A 22,747-nucleotide genomic window follows, 5' to 3' on the forward strand; every position below is an offset into this window, starting at 1 on the left:
TGCTTCAGTGAATAGCACATTTGATGCAGCTTAGCTGTTTGACCATGTGATTCAGGCCTGAACCTCCATACTCTCTCCTGTTGATTCTCTGGAATTTTTAAGGTTTTCTCTCCTGTTTACCTGTGCTGGTGATAGTTTAGTCTGATCTAGTGTACTGAACCTGTCTTCCTGTGATTTATTTTTGTGACTTGGACTTTCTTTGGATTCTGCTTCTGTCTCCTGCCATGACCTCATTCCGATAACTGATTCTTTTTTTTTTTTTTAAATTGAGTTTATTTATAAAACTTTTTTATTTTTTTCTAACACACATCAAATCTCAACACAAGAAATAAAATAAAATCCCCCCACCCCTATGAAACCCCCTCCCACAAAAAAAAAGAAAACCCACATAATAAACAGCCATTCACATATTGGCCCTCATTCAGAGGCGGTCGGAGGATGCAAGCGGTCGCTCAGAAACTGGGCGGCCGCTTGCATCCTGACCGGCCACCTCTGTTTCGGTCGTTAGGCTGTGGGTTAACACCCACAGCTCTAATGACCGCTTATGACAAGACCCTAGGGTAGGGTCTCACTTGTCGTAAGCCCCGGAGAGCTTCTGGCTCTGTCAGAGCCGGAAGCTCTCCACTGACATCACTAGTGATGTCAGTGGGGCCTCCCCCAAATGGCAGGCATTCCCATGGGAATGCCTCCGTTTGGGCTGCCACCCCCCCGGCCCGCCTTCCAAACGGGGCGAGCTGTCAATCAACATCGACAGCTCGCCCCCTTTGGAAAGAGACCCGCTATGACCGGCGCTGTCGGTCATAGCGGGTCTCACGCATGCGCACGAAGGAGCCGGCTCCCTCGTCCGCATGCGCAGTAGACAAACATCGAGGCGGCCGTGCGGTCGTAGACCGTACGGCCGCCTCTGAATAAAGCCCATAGTCTCGTTAATACGTTAATGCACAATCGACATCAAAACATAAATAATACAGAGCAAAATATCAGCACAGAAGAAATCTCAGCTATTCAGTGTAGCAGAAAAATCATTACAAATAACTCAAAATATCAAAACATTATTGTGCCGTCTCGTTGGTTGCTAATCCATCAGCATCTGAGATCTCCCCACCTCCATTAACATAATGGGAAGATGAGATCCATGGGCCCCAAATACACTCATATTTCAAAATACAGTTACGCTTAGTGTATAAAAAACGTTCGTGCCCCACTACTTCATTCATCAACCCACACCATTCAGCAAAAGTAGGGCTCCTAGCTGCCATCCAAGTACGGGCAATACAGACCTTTGCCAGAGTCATCGCATTAATCACATAGTGGACCGTCGAACGATTAGCCCTGTCCACAAGACCCAATCCAAAAATACACATTTTAGGGGACAACATGGGGATACCACGTTCCGTGTTGGTGACACAGTGACTTGGGACCAAAACACCTGGACAGCAGAGCACTCCCAGAGGAGATGCCAAAATGAGCACTGGGGAATAGAACATTTAGGACACCTATCAGACGCTCTAGATCCAAATCTATTCAATAATAGGGGAGTAAGATACACCCTGTGTAATAAAAAAAATTGTATCTGTTGAAATTGCACTGCAGAGGTGGCAGTCACATGACTATTCAACAGTAGAGACCACTCATCATCATCTAATGGACCCAAATCATCCACCCATTTGAGTCTAAGTGGTGCTAGGGTATCATCGGAATTAGCAGTAAGGAGGTAGGAATAAAGTCGAGGAATTAATCTCCTACCACTGGTCGCTTGCAGCATAACCCTAACAGGATCAGGTGTAAATTGCGGAGGGCCAGAAGAAAACTGGACGGCTAAAGCATGCCGGAGCTGTAAGTAGCGGAAAAACATAGTATTCGGGACCCCAAATTCAGTCCTAACATTGTCAAACTTTTTAAAACCCCATCACTATACAAATGTCCGATGGAGAGAACCCCCTCCTAGACCACAAAGAGCTACAATCTAATAGGGCCAGCTCTCTAAGAGCCGAAGAATGCCATAAAGACAAATCAGGATCGATACCTTCTGCCCCCACTAATGTACGGGCCTGTTTCCACAACTTATGAGCCTGTGTGACCAATGGACCGATTACTGATTCTTGCCTTGCCCAGTTCCTGTGCTTGACCTCAAACTGTTTAATTGACTTTGCCTTACTCACTGCCTGCCCTCGGATTTTATCCTGGACTTGCTCTGCCTAGATCATGCCTGTCGGTACTTGGTGAGCACCTTTCCATCTGTCTGTTTCCAATTGTATTCTGTCCACTTCTTCTGCTCTGCAATACCCAGATATAACAAGCTCCTACTGCTTAAAGCTAAATATTAGAGGGCATCCGAGTACCTGTGAGCATATAGCACTCAACGTGAAAGTTTGCTATAAGTTTGCTATAGGTTTGCTGTAGGTGGAAACCTCTTGAATCAGTTCTATGAACATAACTTTATTTTAAATTGATAGCTCAACATATTTTTATGGTTTTACACTCCAAATTAATCAATGATATAGATGTAGAGTTACCTTATATCCCACAACAAAGTGTAGAGAGTAACCCTAGACCCCAGCACAACAATAAGTTACCTTATATCCCACAACAAAGTGTGGAGAGTAACACTAGACCCCAGCACAGTAATGTGTAAAGTTACCCTATATCCCACAAAAATGTATGGAGAGTTACCTTATATCCCACAAGAAAGTGTGGAGAGTAAGTCTAGACCCCAGTACAGCAATGTGTGGAGAGTTACCATATATCCCACAACCATGTGTGGAGAGTTGCCTTATATCCCACAACAAAGTGTGGAGAGTTACGCTAGACCCCAGCACAACAATGTGTAAAGTTACCCTATGTCCCACAACAATGTGTGAAGAGTTACCCTACCCTGGTACAACAATGTGAGGAATGTTACCCTAGACCCCACAACAATGTGAGGAGAGTTGACCTACCCTGACACAACAATGTGAGGAATGTTACCCTAGACCCCACAACAATGTGTGAAGACTGGAGTTACCCTAGACCACACAACAGTGTGTAAAAAATTCATCCTAGACCCCACAACAATGCTTGAAAAGTTACCCTATATCCCACAGCAGTGTGTAGAGAGTTACCCTAGACCCTGGCACAAAAATGTGTAGAGAGTTACCCTATATCCCACAGCAATGTGTAGAGAGATACCCTAGACTCCAGCACAACAATGTGTAAACAGTTATCCTTTATCCCACAACAATGTGTGGAGAGTTACCGTAGACTCCAGGACAACAACCCTAGACCCCACAACAATTTGTGGAGAGTTACCCTAGACCCCACAACAATGTGTAGACAGTTAACCTAAAGCCCGGCACAACATTGCATCGTTACCCTATATTCCACAGCAATTTGTAGAGAATTACAGTACCTTGTCATAGCATGCCAGACACCGTCATGCACTTACCGTGTCCAGCGACACTGGTCAGCAACAGTGAGTCCCCAGTGCCTGCTGCTGTGTAGTCCTGTTCCTCCTCCCAGTGGGAGTTCACACCATCCTGAGTAATATTTAAAGGGCCAAACCTTTCCAATTGTGACTACAGGAGGCACCAAATGTAAGCCCCTGTCTATACAAGGAAGTCCTTGGGCGCACTCCTGTGCCAGAGTATAGGCTCCCAAATCATACTCCAGCACTCCATGCCTCAGTACTAGGTCTCGCCAATTCCAAAATATGGGCTAGCATACACTACTCATCCATGAGTTGTGACAGAATACTCTGGCCTACACATGGATGCCGCTGGTAATCTATTACCTTGTGACTTGCTGGAGAACCTCCTCGCTAGAGTCGAGAAGCAAGAACAAGACCAGGCCCAGATTATTCAGTGCCTACAAAAGTTTATGCATCGTGCTCAGCCACCTCCGGTACAACCAGTTCCACCTCCTGTGGTGGCCATTCAAACTGCAGGTGCTTCCGCACCATTACGGATTCCAAATCCCTTGAAGTATGATGTGAAACCCAAAGGCTGTTGAGGATTTTTGAATCATTGCTCAAGTCAGTTCAAGGTCCAGGCATCACTTTCTAGGAATCTTGCTCTAAGAGTCTGTGCCACAAATTGTTACGCACATTTCACATTTGGACATAAAATTCCACAAAATGATTTACAGTAGTACCCCAAGTTTACAAAAAAAAAATTACTTGCCCATAGTTTCTCAAGTGATTAAAAAGGAGAGCTCTTTAAATATTTGATGGAAAAATTTCGGCCCAAACATTGCCCATCTATGAACGTATGGCATATTTACAATCTCTAAAGTTCAAAATGAAACCACACAGAAAAAGTGGGATATAATGTAGTCTACAACATGGAAAATGATTGTCAATCATTATAAACCCTCTTAGCCATGAGTTAATCTAACCAACATCATCCACAATCCACCATCCAACTATGGAGTTCCCTAGGACCTCAAAGGAAGATTACATCTGCATTATTAGGTTTTCAACAGATTGATCTTATATATATATATATATATATATATATATATATATATATATATATATATATAAGAAATAAGACCAAATAATGCATGAATCAAGTCAGCAAAGTTGTACTCTTCTCATTTGGTCTGCATTGTTATTTTAGCTATTTTGGTAAAAGAGTAGAAGCGAGGGAGCCAAACATAAAGGAGGACACATGTGTCTATCATTCAAAATAGTCTTTTAGGGATATGACATTGGCCATTGAGAAAAGCATACATTTTTATAAAATATAATTCTTTATTTTACTATATGTCAGAGTTATTAAGTAACAAACCCAACAGCTGCTCATTCCACCCAGCTGACTGACTGGCCATTCAATGTAACCTGGTACTGAATAGGCAGCCATACCTACACTCCAAGATTTTTAAAAGAGGTAACATTGGCAAGGGAAAAAGAAGGAGTAATCTACTGGTAAAATTAGTGATATATTCCAATTCACACTTGAGCCTGCAAAGTTCCTCAATTTATCCAACAGGTCCAGAGGGTACATCAGTATATAATTTACATATAGAGATATCCACTCCTTCAATATAGAGTCAACACTACTCAATAGATTGTCTACTTAGAATCACAAGAGGTTCAATAAACATGACAAAGAGTAGAGGATAGAGGGTGAACCTTCAAAGTCTTCCTTTACAATGGGAGCAGTTCAAATATATAAAAAATAATTCATAAATATGCATAGAAGTTGCTTTAGGCCTGGCAACAGATGTGGCTCCTTAGGGTCCCTTAGCTGATGCACCAGGTGCATAAATATTGCGACATTGACAGAATTTTCATATTTTGGCCTCTATTCACCACCACAATGGCTTTGAAATGAAACAAGCAAGATCTGCTTTAACTGCAGACTTTCAGATTTAATTTGAGGGTAATTACATCCAAATCAGGTGAACGGTGTAGGAATTACAACGGTTTCTATATGTGCCTCCCACTTTTTAAGGGGACAAAAGTAATGGGACTATCAACTCAAAAGCTATTTCCTGGACAGGTGTGGGCTATTCCCTCGTTATTTCATTATCAATTAAGCAGGTAAAATGTCTGGAGTTGATTCTAGGTGTGACATTTGCATTTGGTATCAGTTGCTGTCGACTCTCAATATGAGATCCAAAGAGCTGTCACTATCAGTGAAGCAAGCTATCATTAGGCTGAAAAATCAAAACAAACCCATCAGAGAGATAGCAAAAACATTAGGAGTGGCCAAATCAACTGTAGCTGTAGACTGTAGCTACACCCATTGTGCTTTGGGTACTGCTCAACTGAGTAGAGAGGAGAGATTGGATTGGTTGGTCATAGGATAAGATGTAAACTTTGAGGACAACTTGAATCAAACACTTTCAAGCATCTAAAGACATCATTGTTCCGGTACTAAGATTTTCATGTGGGAATTGCTTGTTGGCAAATAGCTTCCTGATAGTGACAACATGTATTCCTCTACTGGGCAGGAAGCCTGTTTGTTCCTTATGGATTAAGAACATAATAACTTTATTTTAAATTGATAGCTCAATATATTTCTATGGTTTTACCCTCCATATTAATCAATGATATATGTCTGTATGCATTACATTTTGTGGTGCCCTTCCTAGGTTTCAACATCAGCAATATGACAGTCTCCCTCACAAAAGGGGAGATGTATCAAGCTTTGGAGAGCAATAAAATGGAGAAGTTGCGCAAAGCAACCAATCAGTTTCTAACTGTAATTTATCTAGCACAATATTTGGAGTGACAGTTAGAAACTGATTGGTTGCTTTGGACAACTGCACAACTTTATCTCTCTCCCAGGCTTGAAACACATTGTATATACAAAATAATTAGAGAGTCACTGCTTGCACCTGTCTATTGCCAGTCCTGCTAAGTCTGGGGATTTATTTCCAGGAAAGCCAGAAATAGCACTGGTCATCTCCTCCTGTCTTATTCTCTGCCAGAGAAGAAAAGAGGCTCTCAATGTATAAAGCTAAATCAATATCAAAGTATTTCATTGTAGTAATAATTGCACAGTGGCCACCACAGAGTAGTCTGACCTCTCTAAGTGCTCCATAATTCCTTTATGTGTTAGAACTGGAATAAGAGGAATAGGTAGCACTACCTTTGATGCCACAACAATGTGTAGTGAGTTACCCTATATCCCACAACAATGTGTAGAGAGTTACCCTCTATCCCACAACAATGTGTGGAGAGTTACCCTATATCCCACAACAAGGTGTGGAGAGTAACCCTAGACCCCTGTACAACAATGTGTGGAGAGTTACCCTAGACCTCGGTACACCAATGTGTGGAGAGTTACCCTAGACCTCGGTACAAAAATGTGTGGAGAGTTACCCTAGACCCTGGCACAACAATGTGTAGAGAGCTACCCTCTATCCCACAACAATGTATGGAGAGTTACCCTATATCCCACAACAAAGTGTGGAGATTAACCCTAGACCCCGGTACAATAATGTGTGGAGAGTTACCCTAGACCCCGGCACAACAATATGTGAAGAATTGCCCGATATCCCACAACAATGTATGGAGAGTTATAGTACCTAATATCCCACAACAAAGTGTGGAGAGTAACCCTAGACCCCAGCACAACATTGTGTGGAGAGTTACCCTATATCCCACAACCATGTGTGTAGAGTTACCTTATATCCCACAACAAAGTGTAGAGAGTAACCCTAGACCCCAGCACAACAATATGTGGAGAGTTACCCTATATCCCACAACAATGTGTGGAGAGTTACCTTATATCCCCCAACAAAGTGTGGAGAGTTACGCTAGACCCCAGCACAACAATATGTAAAGTTACCCTATGTCCCACAACATTGTTGTTGGGAGTAACCTTAGATCACACAACAATGTGTGAAGAGTTACCCTACCCCAGTACAACATTGTGAGGAATGTTACCCTAGACCCCACAACAATGTGAGGAGAGTTGCCCTACCCTGGCACAACAATGTGAGGAATGTTACCCTAGATCCCACAACAATGTGTGAAGAATGGAGTTACCGTAGACCACATAACAGTGTGTGGAAAATTCATCCTAGACCCCACAACAACGTGTTAAAAGTTACCCTATATCCCACAGCAATGTATAGAGAGTTACCCTAGACCCTGGCACAACAATGTGTAGAGAGTTACCCTAGACCCGACATCAATGTGAGGAATGTTACCCTAGACCCCACTACAATGTGAGAAGATTTACCCTGACCCGGCACAACAATGTGAGGAAAGTTACCCTGTCTATGGCACAACAATGTGAGGAAAGTTACCCTGACCACGGCACAAAAATATGAGGAATGTTACCCTAGACCCCACAACAATGTGAGGAGAGTTACCCTGACCACCGTATAACAATATGCGGAATGTTACCCTAGACCCCACAACAATGTGAGGAGAGTTACCCTACCCCGGCGCAACAATGTGATGAATGTTACCCTCGACTCCACAACAATGTGAGGAGTGTTACCCTGTGTTACCCTAGACCCCACAACAAAGTGAGGAGAGTTACCCTGACCACGGCACAACAATATGAGGAGAGTTACCTTGACCAGGGCACAACAATGTGAGGAGAGTTACCCTGACCACAGCACAACAATGTGAGGAGAGTTACCTTGACCACGGCACAACAATGTGAGGAGAGTTACCCTACCCCGGCACAACAATGTGCGGAATGTTACCCTAGACCCCACAACAATGTGTGGAGTGTTACCCTGTGTTACCCTAGACCCCATGACAATGTGAGGAGAGTTACCCAGACCCCAGCACAAAAATGTAAGGAATGTTACCTTGACCACGGCACAACAATGTGAGGAGAGTTACCCTGACCACGGCACAACAATGTGAGGAGAGTTACCCTGACCCCAGTACAACAATGTGAGGAGAGTTACCCTGACCCCGGCACAACAATTTGAGGAATGTTACCCTAGACCCCACAACAATGTGTGTAGAGTTTTGTTCAATAAATATAAAAAAATTATTTATTTCAGTGTTCATTCAGCTGCAGTAGTGTAATCTATTAGATTGTGCATGTCAGTGCTGTTTGATACAGTGGAGACTCTGACTGTAGATCCCCCTCACCACCACCTCCTAGCATTACTAGAGAAGGAAGGTGTGCCTCTCCTCGAGCAGGAAACATGCTGCAATAACTTCCTCTGCAGAAGAATTAAGGGCTGGTTTAACACAGACCTTTCTCCCTCAAATCAACACCCCCATACTCCATTCTTTGAACACAGAATCCTTGGAAGGGAAGTACACTTACAGTTTTAAGTGGGGTTTGCAGGGAAACCATCTCAGCTGATGTTTGGGCCCCATACTTACCGTATTGAGCCCAAAGAAGTAAACCGCAGATCTGCTTGAGATGTGGAGCTTCTATCAGTGCAGGATGTGACACGTCTGCTTAAACCCTCAGCTAACTATGCCCACATGGAAATTACATGAAAAAACCCACACATACTGTAGATTGCCTGATACAGAGGTGGACGCAGAAGCGCATGTAGCAGTGTTTATTGGCAGCCACCAGTCTTTGACTTTATGCAAATGCCCTTACAAACTCATTCCCTTGTGTACATCCATGTGGCCACATGTGCAAGGACTGAGATGCCCACTGTTTAGCATCTGTACGTGCAGTAATACCAATTGGTCCTTAGATGCCACAATTGATCACACCATCAAAACTTGCACCATCCCCATGGCATGTGCAGTTTCTCCATCTGACTATGGCCTCCTTTGTTAGTGGCTGAGTGTCTGTGTACACAGCTGCTGTCACTGATACGCACATGACACTCCCATAACATGTTTATTACACGGGCCATTTTTATGCGCTTTTCAAGCCACCTCCCAGTCACGTTCTGTGTAATGCTTTCTAGGAATTTTCGTGCATGCGCAGTTGCAAGAAATCGTTCAACTACATGAACATCGGCCTCGCCTGTGGCTCTGAATTAGGCCCATAACTGTATTGCTCCAGAGGAAGGCAAAAGAAACCTCCAGTGTTACAGCTGCCAGTTTGGCCTTATGAGGGGATCAGTCACTGAAATAATATCATATTGCAATTATTTTACTTTTTTACTCTCACCTCTCCCACAATTAATGTAAGCTAATGAATTTGTCCATAAATGTAATTAGCTAGTTCTCCCGAATATAGAGAGACCCAGAATAGGCAGGGCTGTGCCGGGATCTGGTCACACATGAGGGCATTACAACCACATAACCACCATATAGGTGGTTATGCCACCGCTGTACCCATGGGCCCCCAGAGAGGTCTACTGCCATTTCAGTAAAGTAATTCTTCCTCAGATTTTCTCTAAACCTGTCATGTAATAGCCATCTACCTTTTGTTTTCACATCTGTGTTTTTTTCGGATACTTTATATGTCTCTGTTATATGTATGCTCTATTTTCAGTGCTGGACAGCTGGAAAGCAGAGTATACTGTACTTATGCTAGTTTATATACCAACAACAATAATAGTAATAATAATAGTGAATTTATAGTGAAACATTGTAGCATTCATACTAAAGTAACAGTTACGTAAGTTGGATGTTTATGAATTTTTTTTTGTTTTCTATATTGCACAAATGTCAGCATTTTCTGGCAGCCATGGGCATACTGACAAACCCAAGCAATTTATGGTTGCCAGTGCTTCCTGGGATCATAAGTGCCACAATAATGCTTTTATTTAATTATGTAACACTATTACTTCAACACCCAATGGCTAGGGAATGGGATGTTGGGGAGGGAAGGGGGGTCAAGTGTTTTCAACAAAGATTTTTTTCATAAAGGGGAAGGGGCTACATTTTGGAGGAACTGAATCCCCTAGGGAATTCCGGCCCATGCTAAATGCTGAGGTGTGTCACATGAAGACCACTCAGTGCGTTTCACTATAATAGTGTGACCAGCCCAGTCTGTAATAGCCTGGTGCTGGTTGAGGCTTTGTGGGGTGACCCACATTGTTTATTATCCACAATGACCACTAAAACCACAGGTTATGATCGATGGGGTTTTTCTGGGAGCCACATTGTTTCACTCCTTTATTTACTTTAAATTCTACATTGAAATGGCAATCATCATCAAGTCTGGTGTCTCTACTGCATCATATTAACGCATACAGTGTATCATACAATTTAAACATACCTTCCCCCCGCAGATGCATTAAGATACAGTAGTATGCTGCCACATGTACAGATGTGTCCACGTACATCTAGACTCCTTGTGCGTTACACAGCCCTTCTAGTCGCGCCATGCCATGGTGCGACCGGATAGCGTGAGTGTTATTTTCGTGCAACTTTTACCCTTAAAATACATCTTATTCGCAAAATGATTTGAATAGAACGCACAAGCAGCTTCTGCTGATTACAATTATATGCGAAATGTTACGCTACAGTGTTACAGCCACTGACACTCTAACGTAGCATTTCGCATGCAGATATACCCAGTAGTCGCACACAGAACATGCCGCATATAATTTCAATCAGCAGAAGCTGCTTATGTGTCCTATTCATATCGCTTTGCAATATGAGGGAAAAAGTTGCATGAAAAGACGCTCTGTGCTACCGAATCGCAGGGTGCTCACACGTCATGCTTGTAGCACATGGAGGATAGATGCATGTGGACACATCTGTACATTAAGAAACATGCAGCTCATTCATGCAGACTTTGGCATGATGATATCTGGGAGATCCGTGGAGAGAAGGGTCCAGTTAGGCAGGGTGAGTGTGTAGACCCACTTATCAGAATCCTGTTATTTAAAATGACCATTCATAAATATTCATAAACATTAAAGACTGATGGAAAGATTGTCAGTTATATTGATTATAGTAAATATGAATGATTCTTATTGTTTGATACTCTATACTTTATTTATGTACTAACTTTGCTGCAATAATGCTTTTTACAATATAATAGTCACAGTTTGTCACTCCCAATCTATCAATGATTGGGTGTCAGTCATTTCCCCCTCACACATTGCTTTGTGCTGGAGCTTCACAGGGAGAGGATGGGACACCATGTTGGGGAAATCCAAAGGCAGCAGTTAGTGATGGGCCATTGTAAAGACTGCATGGTGGATCCATGAGCACAGCACATCCTGCACCCATGGTAGATACGCCATTTGTATACTACAATCAGTGGCACGGAGAACACAGGGGTCACAGTACCTTGGCCATAACAGTTTAATACTTTGAGTTAATTGTTTCAAGTAAGACAAGCAAGCTGATCATTTATACTCTATTTCATATTATTTCTAGTCAATATACCATCTTAGGGCCGGATTCAATTAGAGGCGAAAAGTAGCAGGCGTCGAAAAGCATTTGCCGATGCAATGTTTTCGCCTCAGTCGCCTGTTTGTAAATAAAGTTATTGTGTACTTTCACAATGAACGCTACCGCTTATCGCCCTATTCAGTTGCAAAACAGGCGAAAACACAGGTGTGCGAATGCCACGAATGTGGAGACTAGCGAAATGGACATCTTATTTTGGGGAAATTTGTCTGTACCCCAAATAAAGCCTAGTGACCCTGGTAATTAATAAAGAAGTGTATTAATAGCTCTAATAAAAGTATTTTGTGTACCTAAAGTGAGTCAAAGGGCTGTTATATGCACTTTTTCATTAGTGTGGAAAAATTAGATAAAGCAATTTTTTGGTGTAATAAAAAAGTTGTAGTTAAATTGGGAGTACATTAAAATGGGTACTAGTATATCTTTGTGTTAATCAAGTGCATTTTAAAATACTTTAAGAAAAACACCTGCTGCTGCCTCCTGCAATCCTAAAAACATTTGCCCCATCCATACAGCCCCCAAAATACCTGACCCAGTACTTTAGACACATTTTCCATCACTTTTTAGTTTTACATTTTTGTCCCCAAATTTACATGACATTTTTAGGGGGTATTAAGATCATTTTTTTTTTTTTGCCTAAATAGTCATTAGGGGAGGTGACCCAAGGGTTCTGAACCAAGGGCCTGATTCAGCTTGGTTCGCAAGGCTGCGTTCGCATGCCTCTGGCCGTTGCAAATTTATGCAAATGAATGGAATCGCCCACTTCCCTATACTTACATCCGCAATGCCTTCATAAATGTGCGAAAACAGCAGTAACATCGAGTAACATCGGACCCGTACGCACTGTTGTGGTAGACCATGACTTCACTCACAAACTGCTAAGCTTCCTGTCGGTATCTACAGCTCAGGCTGCATATGCCAACGCAGGGGCTTAATTATGCATGCCCATGTAACGGCGTTCAAACGCACTGGCACACCTGCGTTCCCCTAAGTGATTGGGGGCATCACCACCCACAAACGGCACTTCCTGTCAATCAATATGGTAAGGGTCTGCATACTCACTGCGATCCCTTACCCGATCGCAGTAGCTAGTTCGATCCATACGCATGCGCAGAATGCAAACATCGAACGAGTGCTTGTGAACACAGCCTTGTGAACCAAGCTGAATCAGGCCCCAAGTTCCCACATTTGTACACAAAAATAGGTATTTTGCACATCTTTTCTCCAGCTTTTGGGTGGAGAAACTTTTTTGTCTGTTTTAGCCTATGGACTTTTTGCACATGCGAAAATGTTCCGGAATTGAATAGGGCGATAAGCGGGAATGTGGCGAAAACATCACATCAGCGAAACTTTTTCGCCTCTAATTGAATACGGGCCTATGTCATTGTACCCGTAATACTAGAATAAAGATCCTCAAAGTAATATAGCAATATGTTTGTCAGATATACAGAAGTGAATGCTTGTTCTTAAAGATGCAGAAAATATTACCTGAACAGAACAAAGAAAGCAATGTACTACCAGGTATATCAGATTTGTTCCTGTCTTTTATAGTTGGAAATTCAGCAGCGAATGAACAATGTGTCCTCTCCAACATCCACCTCTCCTTCGCCTCTCTACGGACGGGACTCCCTACAGTCTAAACTGCTTGAACTAGAGGCCCAACTTCTTGCCAAACTCTTGGAGCTGGAGAAGGAACAGGCAACAGCTTCCGGGGAGAGAGACAAGCAGGACATAGAGAAGGAGCTCAGTATCTTGCAGAACCGCATAGCAGAGTTGGAGCATGGTAAGAATTACATTATAGGACTGTGGTGAAGATTTATCAAACCTAAAGAGGGTGAGTGGAGGAATTCCCCATATCAACCAATCAGATTCTAGCTATCATTTTATAGAATGAACTGGATAAATGATAGCTAGAATCCACTTGTCCTCTTTAGGAAGTTTAATAAATCTCCCCTTATATCATAAACTGAACCTACAGTGTAATAATATGCATATATGATGATCTTAAGATTCAGGAATAGTTTGTCTTCAGTAACGATGGCACATTCACTCATGAATTTATTCACATATGAATTATGAAATGCAAGAGAGCAAGGCCTATTTTTGGATATATCTTAATGTCTAGCAGGTGTTTTTTGTAGGTTCTTGTCTATGCATTTTGGCACATAAAGAAATAAAGCCACTAACTGAAGAAAGGATGCTGCAGTCTGTAACATCCAGACATGTTCTTCTGTTTTGTGCTAGAAAATGACAGACATTGATTGGTTTCTACAGGTTATGGGGTAGATGTACAGAAATAAAGGGGTCTATGTACTAAGCTTTGGAGAGAGATAAAGTGGATGGAGATAAAGTACCAACCAATTAGCTCCTAACTGTCTCTTTACAGGCTGTGCTTGAAAAATTACAGTTAGGAGGTTATTGGTGGGTACTTTATCTCCATCCACTTTATCTCTCTCTGAAGCTTAGTACATAGACCCCAAAGTTCCAACCAATCAGATGCTAACTGTATCTCTGTCTCTGTCCAAGGCTTAGTACATCTCCCTCTATAGCACCTTTCTCCGTACTACTGTGCACCTGTTTTCTAAATGTCCCAAGAGATTTCTGTAGCGCGATACACTTATTCCCATTCACAGCTGTTTCATTGCTCAGTCCTTTCCCTTTCCAGTGCTACACTCTGTAGTTCTCTTATCTGCTAATAGTGGGCCTGATTCAGACCCGCTCGCGAGCGCTGAGCGCTTGCAAGCGGGTCGATGTTGCCCAAGTGCGCATGCGCACGATGGAGGCGGCTCCGTCGTGTGTATGCGCGAGACCCGAATAACGACGGCCAAGCCGTCGTTATGGGTCTCGCACCAAAGGGGGCGTGCTGTCGATGGTGATTGACAGCACGCCCCCTTTGGTGGGCGTGCCGGGGGCGTGGCTGCCCAGACGGAGGCGTTCCCATGGGAATGCCTACCATCTGGGGCCGGCCCCACTGACATCACTAGTGATGTCAGTGGGAGTGCTTTTGGCTCTGATAGAGCCAAAAGCACTCCAGGCTTGCGGCAGACGAGACCCTACCACAAGGGTCTCGTCGCAAGCCCGATGGTCGCGATGGTCTTGACCATCGCGACCATCATTTTGGCCACTCGCTATAGCTGTGGGTGGTCACCCACAGCTATGCGAGCGGCCAGGAGGCCGCTTTTAAATTCAGAGGGACGGCCCTGATTCAGAGCGAGCGCTCTGTCAGAGCGTCCAGCTCTGACTCAGTGCCACAGTTTTTTATTTCTTAAATTAAATTGTCCAAATTTGATTATGGAAAAAAATGTGAGAAATGTTTCTCATTAATTTTTTCTTAGTTGTCTTTTGCACGTTTGGTCCATTTATTTGAAAGCATAGATGGAAATGTGAAGTAAAAATGAAACATCCTATGATATACTCTGTTGTTTTTATATAAAATACATTGACCCAAGCTTTAAAGCTTTATTTGTATATTAAAAATAATTGGAATGATAAGGAATATGACAAACTGCTTCAGAATGTAAAAGAAACACTGCTAGAGTCAGAGGTCAAACAACATATGAATCTTCACTTAAAATGATAATTATACAAAAGTATCCTAAGGAGATATTAGATTTGAGGAATAACGGCTCATATTTGGTAAATAAAGGATGTGATGCAGAAGTGAACATAATTTACTATATGATCCACCTATGCAATACATGCACATATTGATCCATATTGGGATGCGGTCATAATCCTGGCACTGGCATCCTGAAGGTAAGTAGTGGGCTTAGAGGGGAGGGTTAGGGTTAGATACTAGGGAGAGGTTAGGGTTAGGCACTAGGGTGGGAGGGTTAGGTTTAGGGTGCGGGCAGGGGGAGGTTAGCTTTAGGTTAGCTTTAGGCACTAGGGGGGAGGTTAGGTTTAGACCCTGGGGAAGGAGGGTTAGGGGTAGGGAGAGGAAAAGAGTTAGGACACCTACCAACAGGTGTTGGTATCACTGCCGGGATCCAGAGCGTCAGCATCCCGTACCCCACCCCATCCATATACAGAGGTGTAGGCATCTTTGTGGGCCACCTCCCCTAACAATATGCTTGGTGTGCTACTTATCATCGTCATCAGGGCACACGTGCACCAGCCTGTACATTTCCAGCCAGCTCTGCATAGCTCGTATTTGTTATGGAGCTCGCACAGTGCTAGAACATGCAAAATACAATCTCACTACAGGTGTACATTCAACTCAGCATCAGGCCCAAAGTCTTCACAGTATTTTGGAAATACCAGTGCTTTATAAATAGCAGGGTAACTACATTCAGATACTATGCACTGAACCATCCTACATTAAGTACACAAGAAATAATCTATATAATAACATTAATTATATAATAATTGATAAAAAATAATTTTCCTATGTACAATTTTCTACTAACAGTTGTTTTTATTAAAATTTGTTTTACAGGATATCCAGGTTACCACCCCGAGAACTTCAAGCTTAGCTTTTCAGTCCGCACCAACTACATGTATGGACGGATGAGGAAGACGTTACCAGAGCTTTATGCTTTCACTCTGTGCTTGTGGCTGAAATCCAAAACAACCTCAGGGTCAGGGACTCCTTTCTCTTACTCTGTCAATGGCCAGCCTAATGAGATTGTGCTTCTGGAGTGGGGTCATAATCCAATGGAACTTCTCATCAATGATAAGGTAAGTCTAGAGGAAGCCCACCATTATACCTTCTAGTAAGGAAGCCTGGATAGTAAAGGTGCTAAAAGTTTTACTATCTGAGGGCCTGATTCAGCAAGGAACGTAGATGCGAATGCAATAGCGATTACCCACACAGTCTCACTGTGATAGTATGCTAATCCATTGCAATCGCAATGTAATCTCAGCACAACATTAGGACGCCAACTTTATCTTACGCACATCCGTAATGTTTAGCAGGACTGTGAAACCATCGGTACAATCGAGTACCATCACAGCCTCACGCACACTTGCACAAGGTCAGGCATTACTCAGAAATTGCTAACTTCAGCGCACGCTATCAGGCCTCAGACTGCGTAGGGCTTAGCAGTGGATAATTTATACACACCCATGCAACGGCGTTGAAATGCATTGGCACGCTTGCGTTCAGGCGACCACCTCCCCGTTACCACCCACAAACAGCACTTCCTGTCAATCACTCTGCGATAGGTCTGCATAGCCACAGCAATCGCAGTCCTGATCGCAATGGGAAGTTCGCACACACGCACTGCAATGCATACGCATGCGAAGTACGCAACAATTGTCCAAAGATTGCGTGCGTATTAGCAACTGCAATCCTTTCTGAATCTGGCACACACTCTTTTAGTGTCTTAGGAAAATAAAAAACCTATTTCCAAAGAAAAAAGCATTTAAGCCTTAATCTAGTGCTGCAACCATCTAAATACACAAATAAGGAAGTCCCAATAAAAGTCAATATCCTTAAATAGGTTACTGTTTTTCACTTCTTCTCTATGACAAAAGCAATTCTTTCAGCATATAAGACAAATGATAATATAGTGTAGTAGTTGAAGAATACACCACCACACGTGGCAGCATACGTATCATAGTGAGTGCTGTATCCCTTTTTCCTTGTCTATAAGGGGAGTGACAGTCCCCTTTTAGATGTACACTTACTAGAATTAAAAGAATGACAAGCAGATGAATCAATCCTCTCTCCACAAAGGATTTTTCCTCAGTATAAGCTCCAAAACATTGTTGTCATGGAATCTATGAAAGATAGAATGAGGAAGACACTACATACTGCAGACTACCTCTTATTTAAAAATAAACATATTAATTAAGAAGAATTCCATATGTAATAAACAATTAAATTTAAATGCTCCTACCAGAAGATGATAAACAGGCATATCACACATCTTCCTCCTTGGTGGAAACCTCCCGGGCTTATCAGGATGCAGACTATGATGGAACCTCATCTGGATTGGGCCTTCCTTAGCTAGGATACTCGGTGATGCCCAGGTTGAAGAATGGACCTTGAAGTACATCTGCTGTCTTAATTTTTTACATTGTCCTTGCCTATAACCCCATTCCATTGATCCTGAAAAGGATCCCACTGTTTGCTAACATGGTTTTAGCCGTGAAAAGGACCTATCTATACATTTATATAGAGTATTTAGACACTGTTACCTCAACACTGAGTTATAAACAATGTTGTTTGTTTTTCCATGAGGAGCCAGAATGAAAAGACTGTTGGAAGCCCATTCTCTTGAACATGCCACCTACAACTGCCCATGGGAAAAGCAAGGAGTTTGCAGGTCAATACCTGTTACCTTCAAAGATTGGCCTTGGGCCTTATTGATTGTCATTGCAAATCAGAGTCGCATTGGAAATTGCAATCTCTTGAATTCAAATGGCATGTCTGTTGGTATGAGTGGGATGCGAGAAATGAACACATTTTCTCCTGTCCCACATCCTGTTATGATAGTGGCTTCCATGACATGGGCTTTGAGAGTTTCTATGCAAAGTCTTGTACCATTGCAAAGCTTTGGAGCATCCAGTTTTCTAAGCAGCATGATTGGTGCACTGATCTTCAAAAATTAATTGTGCCGAGGAAACTGGTGGTTCCTGGCAGTTTTAGAAATTCATGGGGAGATATATTAACTGGCGATATGGGGGAGGAGTTCTCCCCCCATGTATTAAATGGGGTTCGGCAGTAAATGACAGGGGCGCCATGCTCCCCTGTCTTTATTGGCAATGCTATCTACAAGATAGCATTGCCGATGTACTGGGCTATGTATGAACGGTCAGTGCCACTGATAGTTCCGACAGCTGAAGCTGTCATTGCCCTACCACCACAAATGGGACAGTACTGTTCCTGCTGCAGCGACTGTCGGCTCCGGAAACTACAAGCGAGATCTTGTGATGCTTGCGAGACACCGCGCATGCCCATTGTAGCCGGCCGGGAAGGGAGACACATGGCGTCAACACTAGGCTGATGCAATGTGTGCTCAAGCAGGGATTGTTGGAGGGGGGGGAGTTTTTACTTCCCCACTCCGGCAGATGGTATGTTCATACACTACCGTTCAATAGTTTGGGGTCATCCAATTTCGTGTTTTACATGAAAATTTACTTGTATTTAACAAATGAGTTGCAAAATGAATAGAACATATAGTCAAGACATTGCATGGTTAGAAATAGTGATTTTTATTTGAAATAATAATTTTGTCCTTCAAACTTTGCTTTCGTCAAAGAATGCTCCTTTTGCAGCAATTACAGCACTGCAGACCTTTGGCATTCTAGCTGTTAATTTGTTGAAGTAATCTGAAGAAGTTTCACCCCACGCTTCCTGAAGCACCTCCTACAAGTTGGATTGGCTTGATGGGCACTTCTTGCATACCATACTGTCAAGCTGCTCCCACAACAGCTCAATGGGGTTGAGATCTGGTGACTGCGCTGGCCACTCCATTACAGACAGAATACCAGCTGCCTGGTTCTACCCTAAATAGTTCTTGCATAATTTGGAGGTGTGCTTTGGGTCTTTGTCCTGTTGGAGGAGGAAAGTGGCTCCAATCAAGCGCTGTCCACAGGGTTTGGCATGGCATTGCAAAATGGAGTGATAGCCTTCCTTATTGAAAATCCCTTTTACCTTGTACAAATCTCCCATTTTACCAGCACCAAAGCACCCCCAGACCATCACATTACTTCCACCATGCTTGACAGATGGCGTCAGACACTCTTCCAGCATCTTTTCACTTGTTCTGCATCTCACAAATGTTCTTCTGTGTGATCCAAACACCTCAAACTTCGATTCGTCTGTCCATAACACTTTTTTCCAATCTTCCTCTGTCCAATGTCTGTGTTCATTTGCTCATATTAATCTTTTCCTTTTATTGGCTAGTCTCAGATATGGCTTTTTCATGGCCACTCTGCCTAGAAGGCCAGCATCCCGGAGTTGCCTCTTCACTGTAGACATTGACACTGGAGTTTCGTGGGTACCTTTTAATTAAGCTGCCAGTTGAGTACTTGTGAGGCGTCTATTTCTCAAACTAGAGACTCTAATGTACGTGTCTTCTTGCACAGTTGTGCACCGGGGCATCCCACTTCTCTTTCTACTCTGGTTAGAGGCTGTGGACCTCATTCAGAGTCGGTCGAAGCGGCCGCACGGTCGTACGGGAAAAGGGGCCGGATATGCAAATGATTCCCTCGCAAGTTACGTCCCTAAGTTCGGATCGGTAGCTGGCCGACCAAGGGGAGGAAGCGGCCGGAATTAAAAAAAAAATACGCCCCCTTCTCGTACGCATTGCACGTCATCTCCGGGCATATAAGGATTAATCGAGACCATTGGGAACCATCGGAACTGGTCGTAGAGCTTAAGGTTGACCATACCCTCTCTTAAGTTCTACGATCATGTCAGTGTAAAAACCTCCCATGTCACATGTGCCATGACGTTACTTTGTTAATTATGCACCCTCATAAACCGTATGCACTCCCATAAAACGCTGTTCACATACTTAGGCACACCTGCGTTCGGATCTCCACTCCCCCGTTTTCAAGCACCTTCCCCTGTTACCACCCACAAACGCCTCAATCTGTCTCTCAAACTACCGACCTGGCTGTGTTCAAGGAGAGAGAAATTTCTGATCATAGCGGCTAGTTTGCGCACGCGCATTGCAAACTTTACGCATGCGCAGTATAGCGAACATCGGCGGCGTACGACCGTGCGACCGCTTCGACTGACTCTGAATGAGGTCCTGTTTGTGCAGTTCTCTGAAGGGAGTAGTACACACCGTAGGAAATGTTCAGTTTCTTGGCAATTTCTCACATGGAATAGCCTTTATTTCTAAGAACAAGAATAGACTGTCGAGTTTCACGTGAAAGTTCTCTTATTCCGGCCATTTGGAGAGTATAATCGAACCCACAAATGAGGTACTCCAGATACTCAACTAGATCAAAAGAAGGCCAGTTTTATAGCTTCTCTAATGAGCAAACCCATTTTCAGCTGTGCTAACATAATTGCACAAGGGTTGTCAAGGGTTTTCTAATCATCCATTAGTCTTCTAACGCGCTTAGCAAACACAATGTACCATTAGAACACTGGTGTGATGGTTGCTGGAAATGGGCCTCTATACACCTATGTAGATATTCCTTTAAAAACCAGATGTTTTCAGCTAGTATAGCCATTTACCACATTAACAATGTATAGAGCGTATTTCTGATTAATTTAATGTTATCTTCATTGAAAAAAAACAGTGCTTTTCTTTCAAAACTAAGGAAATTTCTAAGTGACCCCAAACTTTTGAATGGTAGTGTACATCTCATCGGTAGTGCTTCCTGCTTCACCTCAGTAAAGAGACTAAGCAGCTATAATACATGCTCCCCTCAGTTGGATAATGCACAGACCATGGTATATGAAAATGTGCTATGGAGGAAATTAGTTATTGCCAGTGCATGTGTAGTGTGACAGTTGATCCTCCGACTCACTACTCTTCCATTAGAGCTTTGCCTGGCCCCCATTGGTCAATACCAGCATGTGTCTTCAGATCAGTGCAGTTTTAGGCACTGGAAGACATCCTGAGCGAGCTTGCTTAAACAAAAATTTCATTACAGAGCCACCACGGCCTACTTGGTGGGCACCATGTAGACCTCCATGGCCCTGATGAACTTCAAACATAGACAAAAACCTAATCCTGGTAAAACTACACCACCATGCCAAATTTGGTGGAGCTAGGTACAAAACGCTGCCCGTGCATAAAGGACAAACAGACAGACACACAGACACACACCCACACACATACTTTCTCACTTGTATAAGGTTGTGGTGCTAGGATAACCCTTACCCACTTTTTTTTACGTTACTGCATAGGGGTGACAATCAGATTCGCCTAGTCCCAACTGCCTTGAATGCACCTATTCTGGTGTATTTCCATTTTATATTTAAAATCCTATTTCTGCCTGCAAGTTAATTGCTGTAGCTATGTGATCACAAAATTAAAAAAAATTCAGGAGGAGAAACATCTCTAAAACTTGCATAGTTCCTACATTTGCTCATATCCTAAATCAATCCTACAATTTACCAGTAGACCTAACATTAGTCCAAGTCCCAAAAGAAGTGCATACCAGTTCTAGCTATGCTTTAACTGTAAGCAAAGAAAATTTTACAAGGGTTTTAACTAGGGATGTGCAGGCTCGGATAGGTTAGAGTTTGCACGTTGAGTTCGGATTTTTCAGAGGGAAAAATCCGAACTCAACGTGCAAACTCGAACCTATCCGAACCTGCACATCCCTAGTTTTAACAATAGGTGCATCCTCACCACAATATAAACAAATGGTAATTTGTCCATCATAAATATTCAATAAACTTTATTGTAAACTTTATTATATATGTATTGGAGTTTCTCGTTTGAATTTGAGATTGTCTATATCAGTGATTCCCAACCTCGGTCCTCAAGGCACACTAACAGTCCTGGTTTAAGTGATATCCATGATTGTGCACAGATGGATAAATTAAAATAACTGAGCTACTAATTAAGTCACTTGTGCTCAAGTATGGCTAGCCTTAAAACCTGGACTGTTAGTGTGTCTTGAGGACCGTGGTTGGGAACCCCTGGTCTACATTGAGATTTTGGTTATTATATAAATACAGTTAAGCAAATGATAACATAATTTATGTACATAAGAGAGTACCGCTATTTATACTGCTTTGTTTATCAAAAGTAAAAGTATATTTTTATGTCATGTTCAGATTCATTCTATTGGGATAAAGTAACTCATTGTGTAAACAGGTATGCAAGAGACCACCTATGACATTTCTGTACCCAAATATGTTAAAGTGGCTCTGACTTATTCTTCTTAACAAATAAATAATATGCCACTAAATATACTATACAAATCCCTTTTATCTTGAACAAACCATCTTCCTGCCTCATTCTAATAGAAGAAAAGCTAATTAATATTTTTTCTTATTAAAAATTCTAAAAGCGCTAATTTAGCAGGACTGTAGGTTTGCACCAGGTGTGGTCTAACTGGTGACACATTTTTATAGAGCAACAC

The 22,747-nt window shown here is 42.6% G+C and overlaps 1 protein-coding gene across 1 annotated transcript in view; it reads left to right on the plus strand.

Moving 5' to 3' along the window:
* Positions 1 to 22,747, plus strand: part of NPTXR (neuronal pentraxin receptor) — a 58,008-nt gene that overhangs the window by 33,197 nt on the left and 2,064 nt on the right. Inside the window, exons 2-3 of the mRNA XM_088455069.1 lie at positions 13,292 to 13,523; positions 16,179 to 16,420. Of these exons, the coding sequence (XP_088311195.1) occupies positions 13,292 to 13,523; positions 16,179 to 16,420 (474 nt within the window). The remainder of the gene's footprint in view (positions 1 to 13,291; positions 13,524 to 16,178; positions 16,421 to 22,747) is intronic.

This window comes from Taudactylus pleione, unplaced genomic scaffold, assembly GCF_031769625.1.
Source record: "Taudactylus pleione unplaced genomic scaffold, aTauple2 ptg000642l, whole genome shotgun sequence".
NCBI lineage: Eukaryota > Metazoa > Chordata > Amphibia > Anura > Myobatrachidae > Taudactylus > Taudactylus pleione.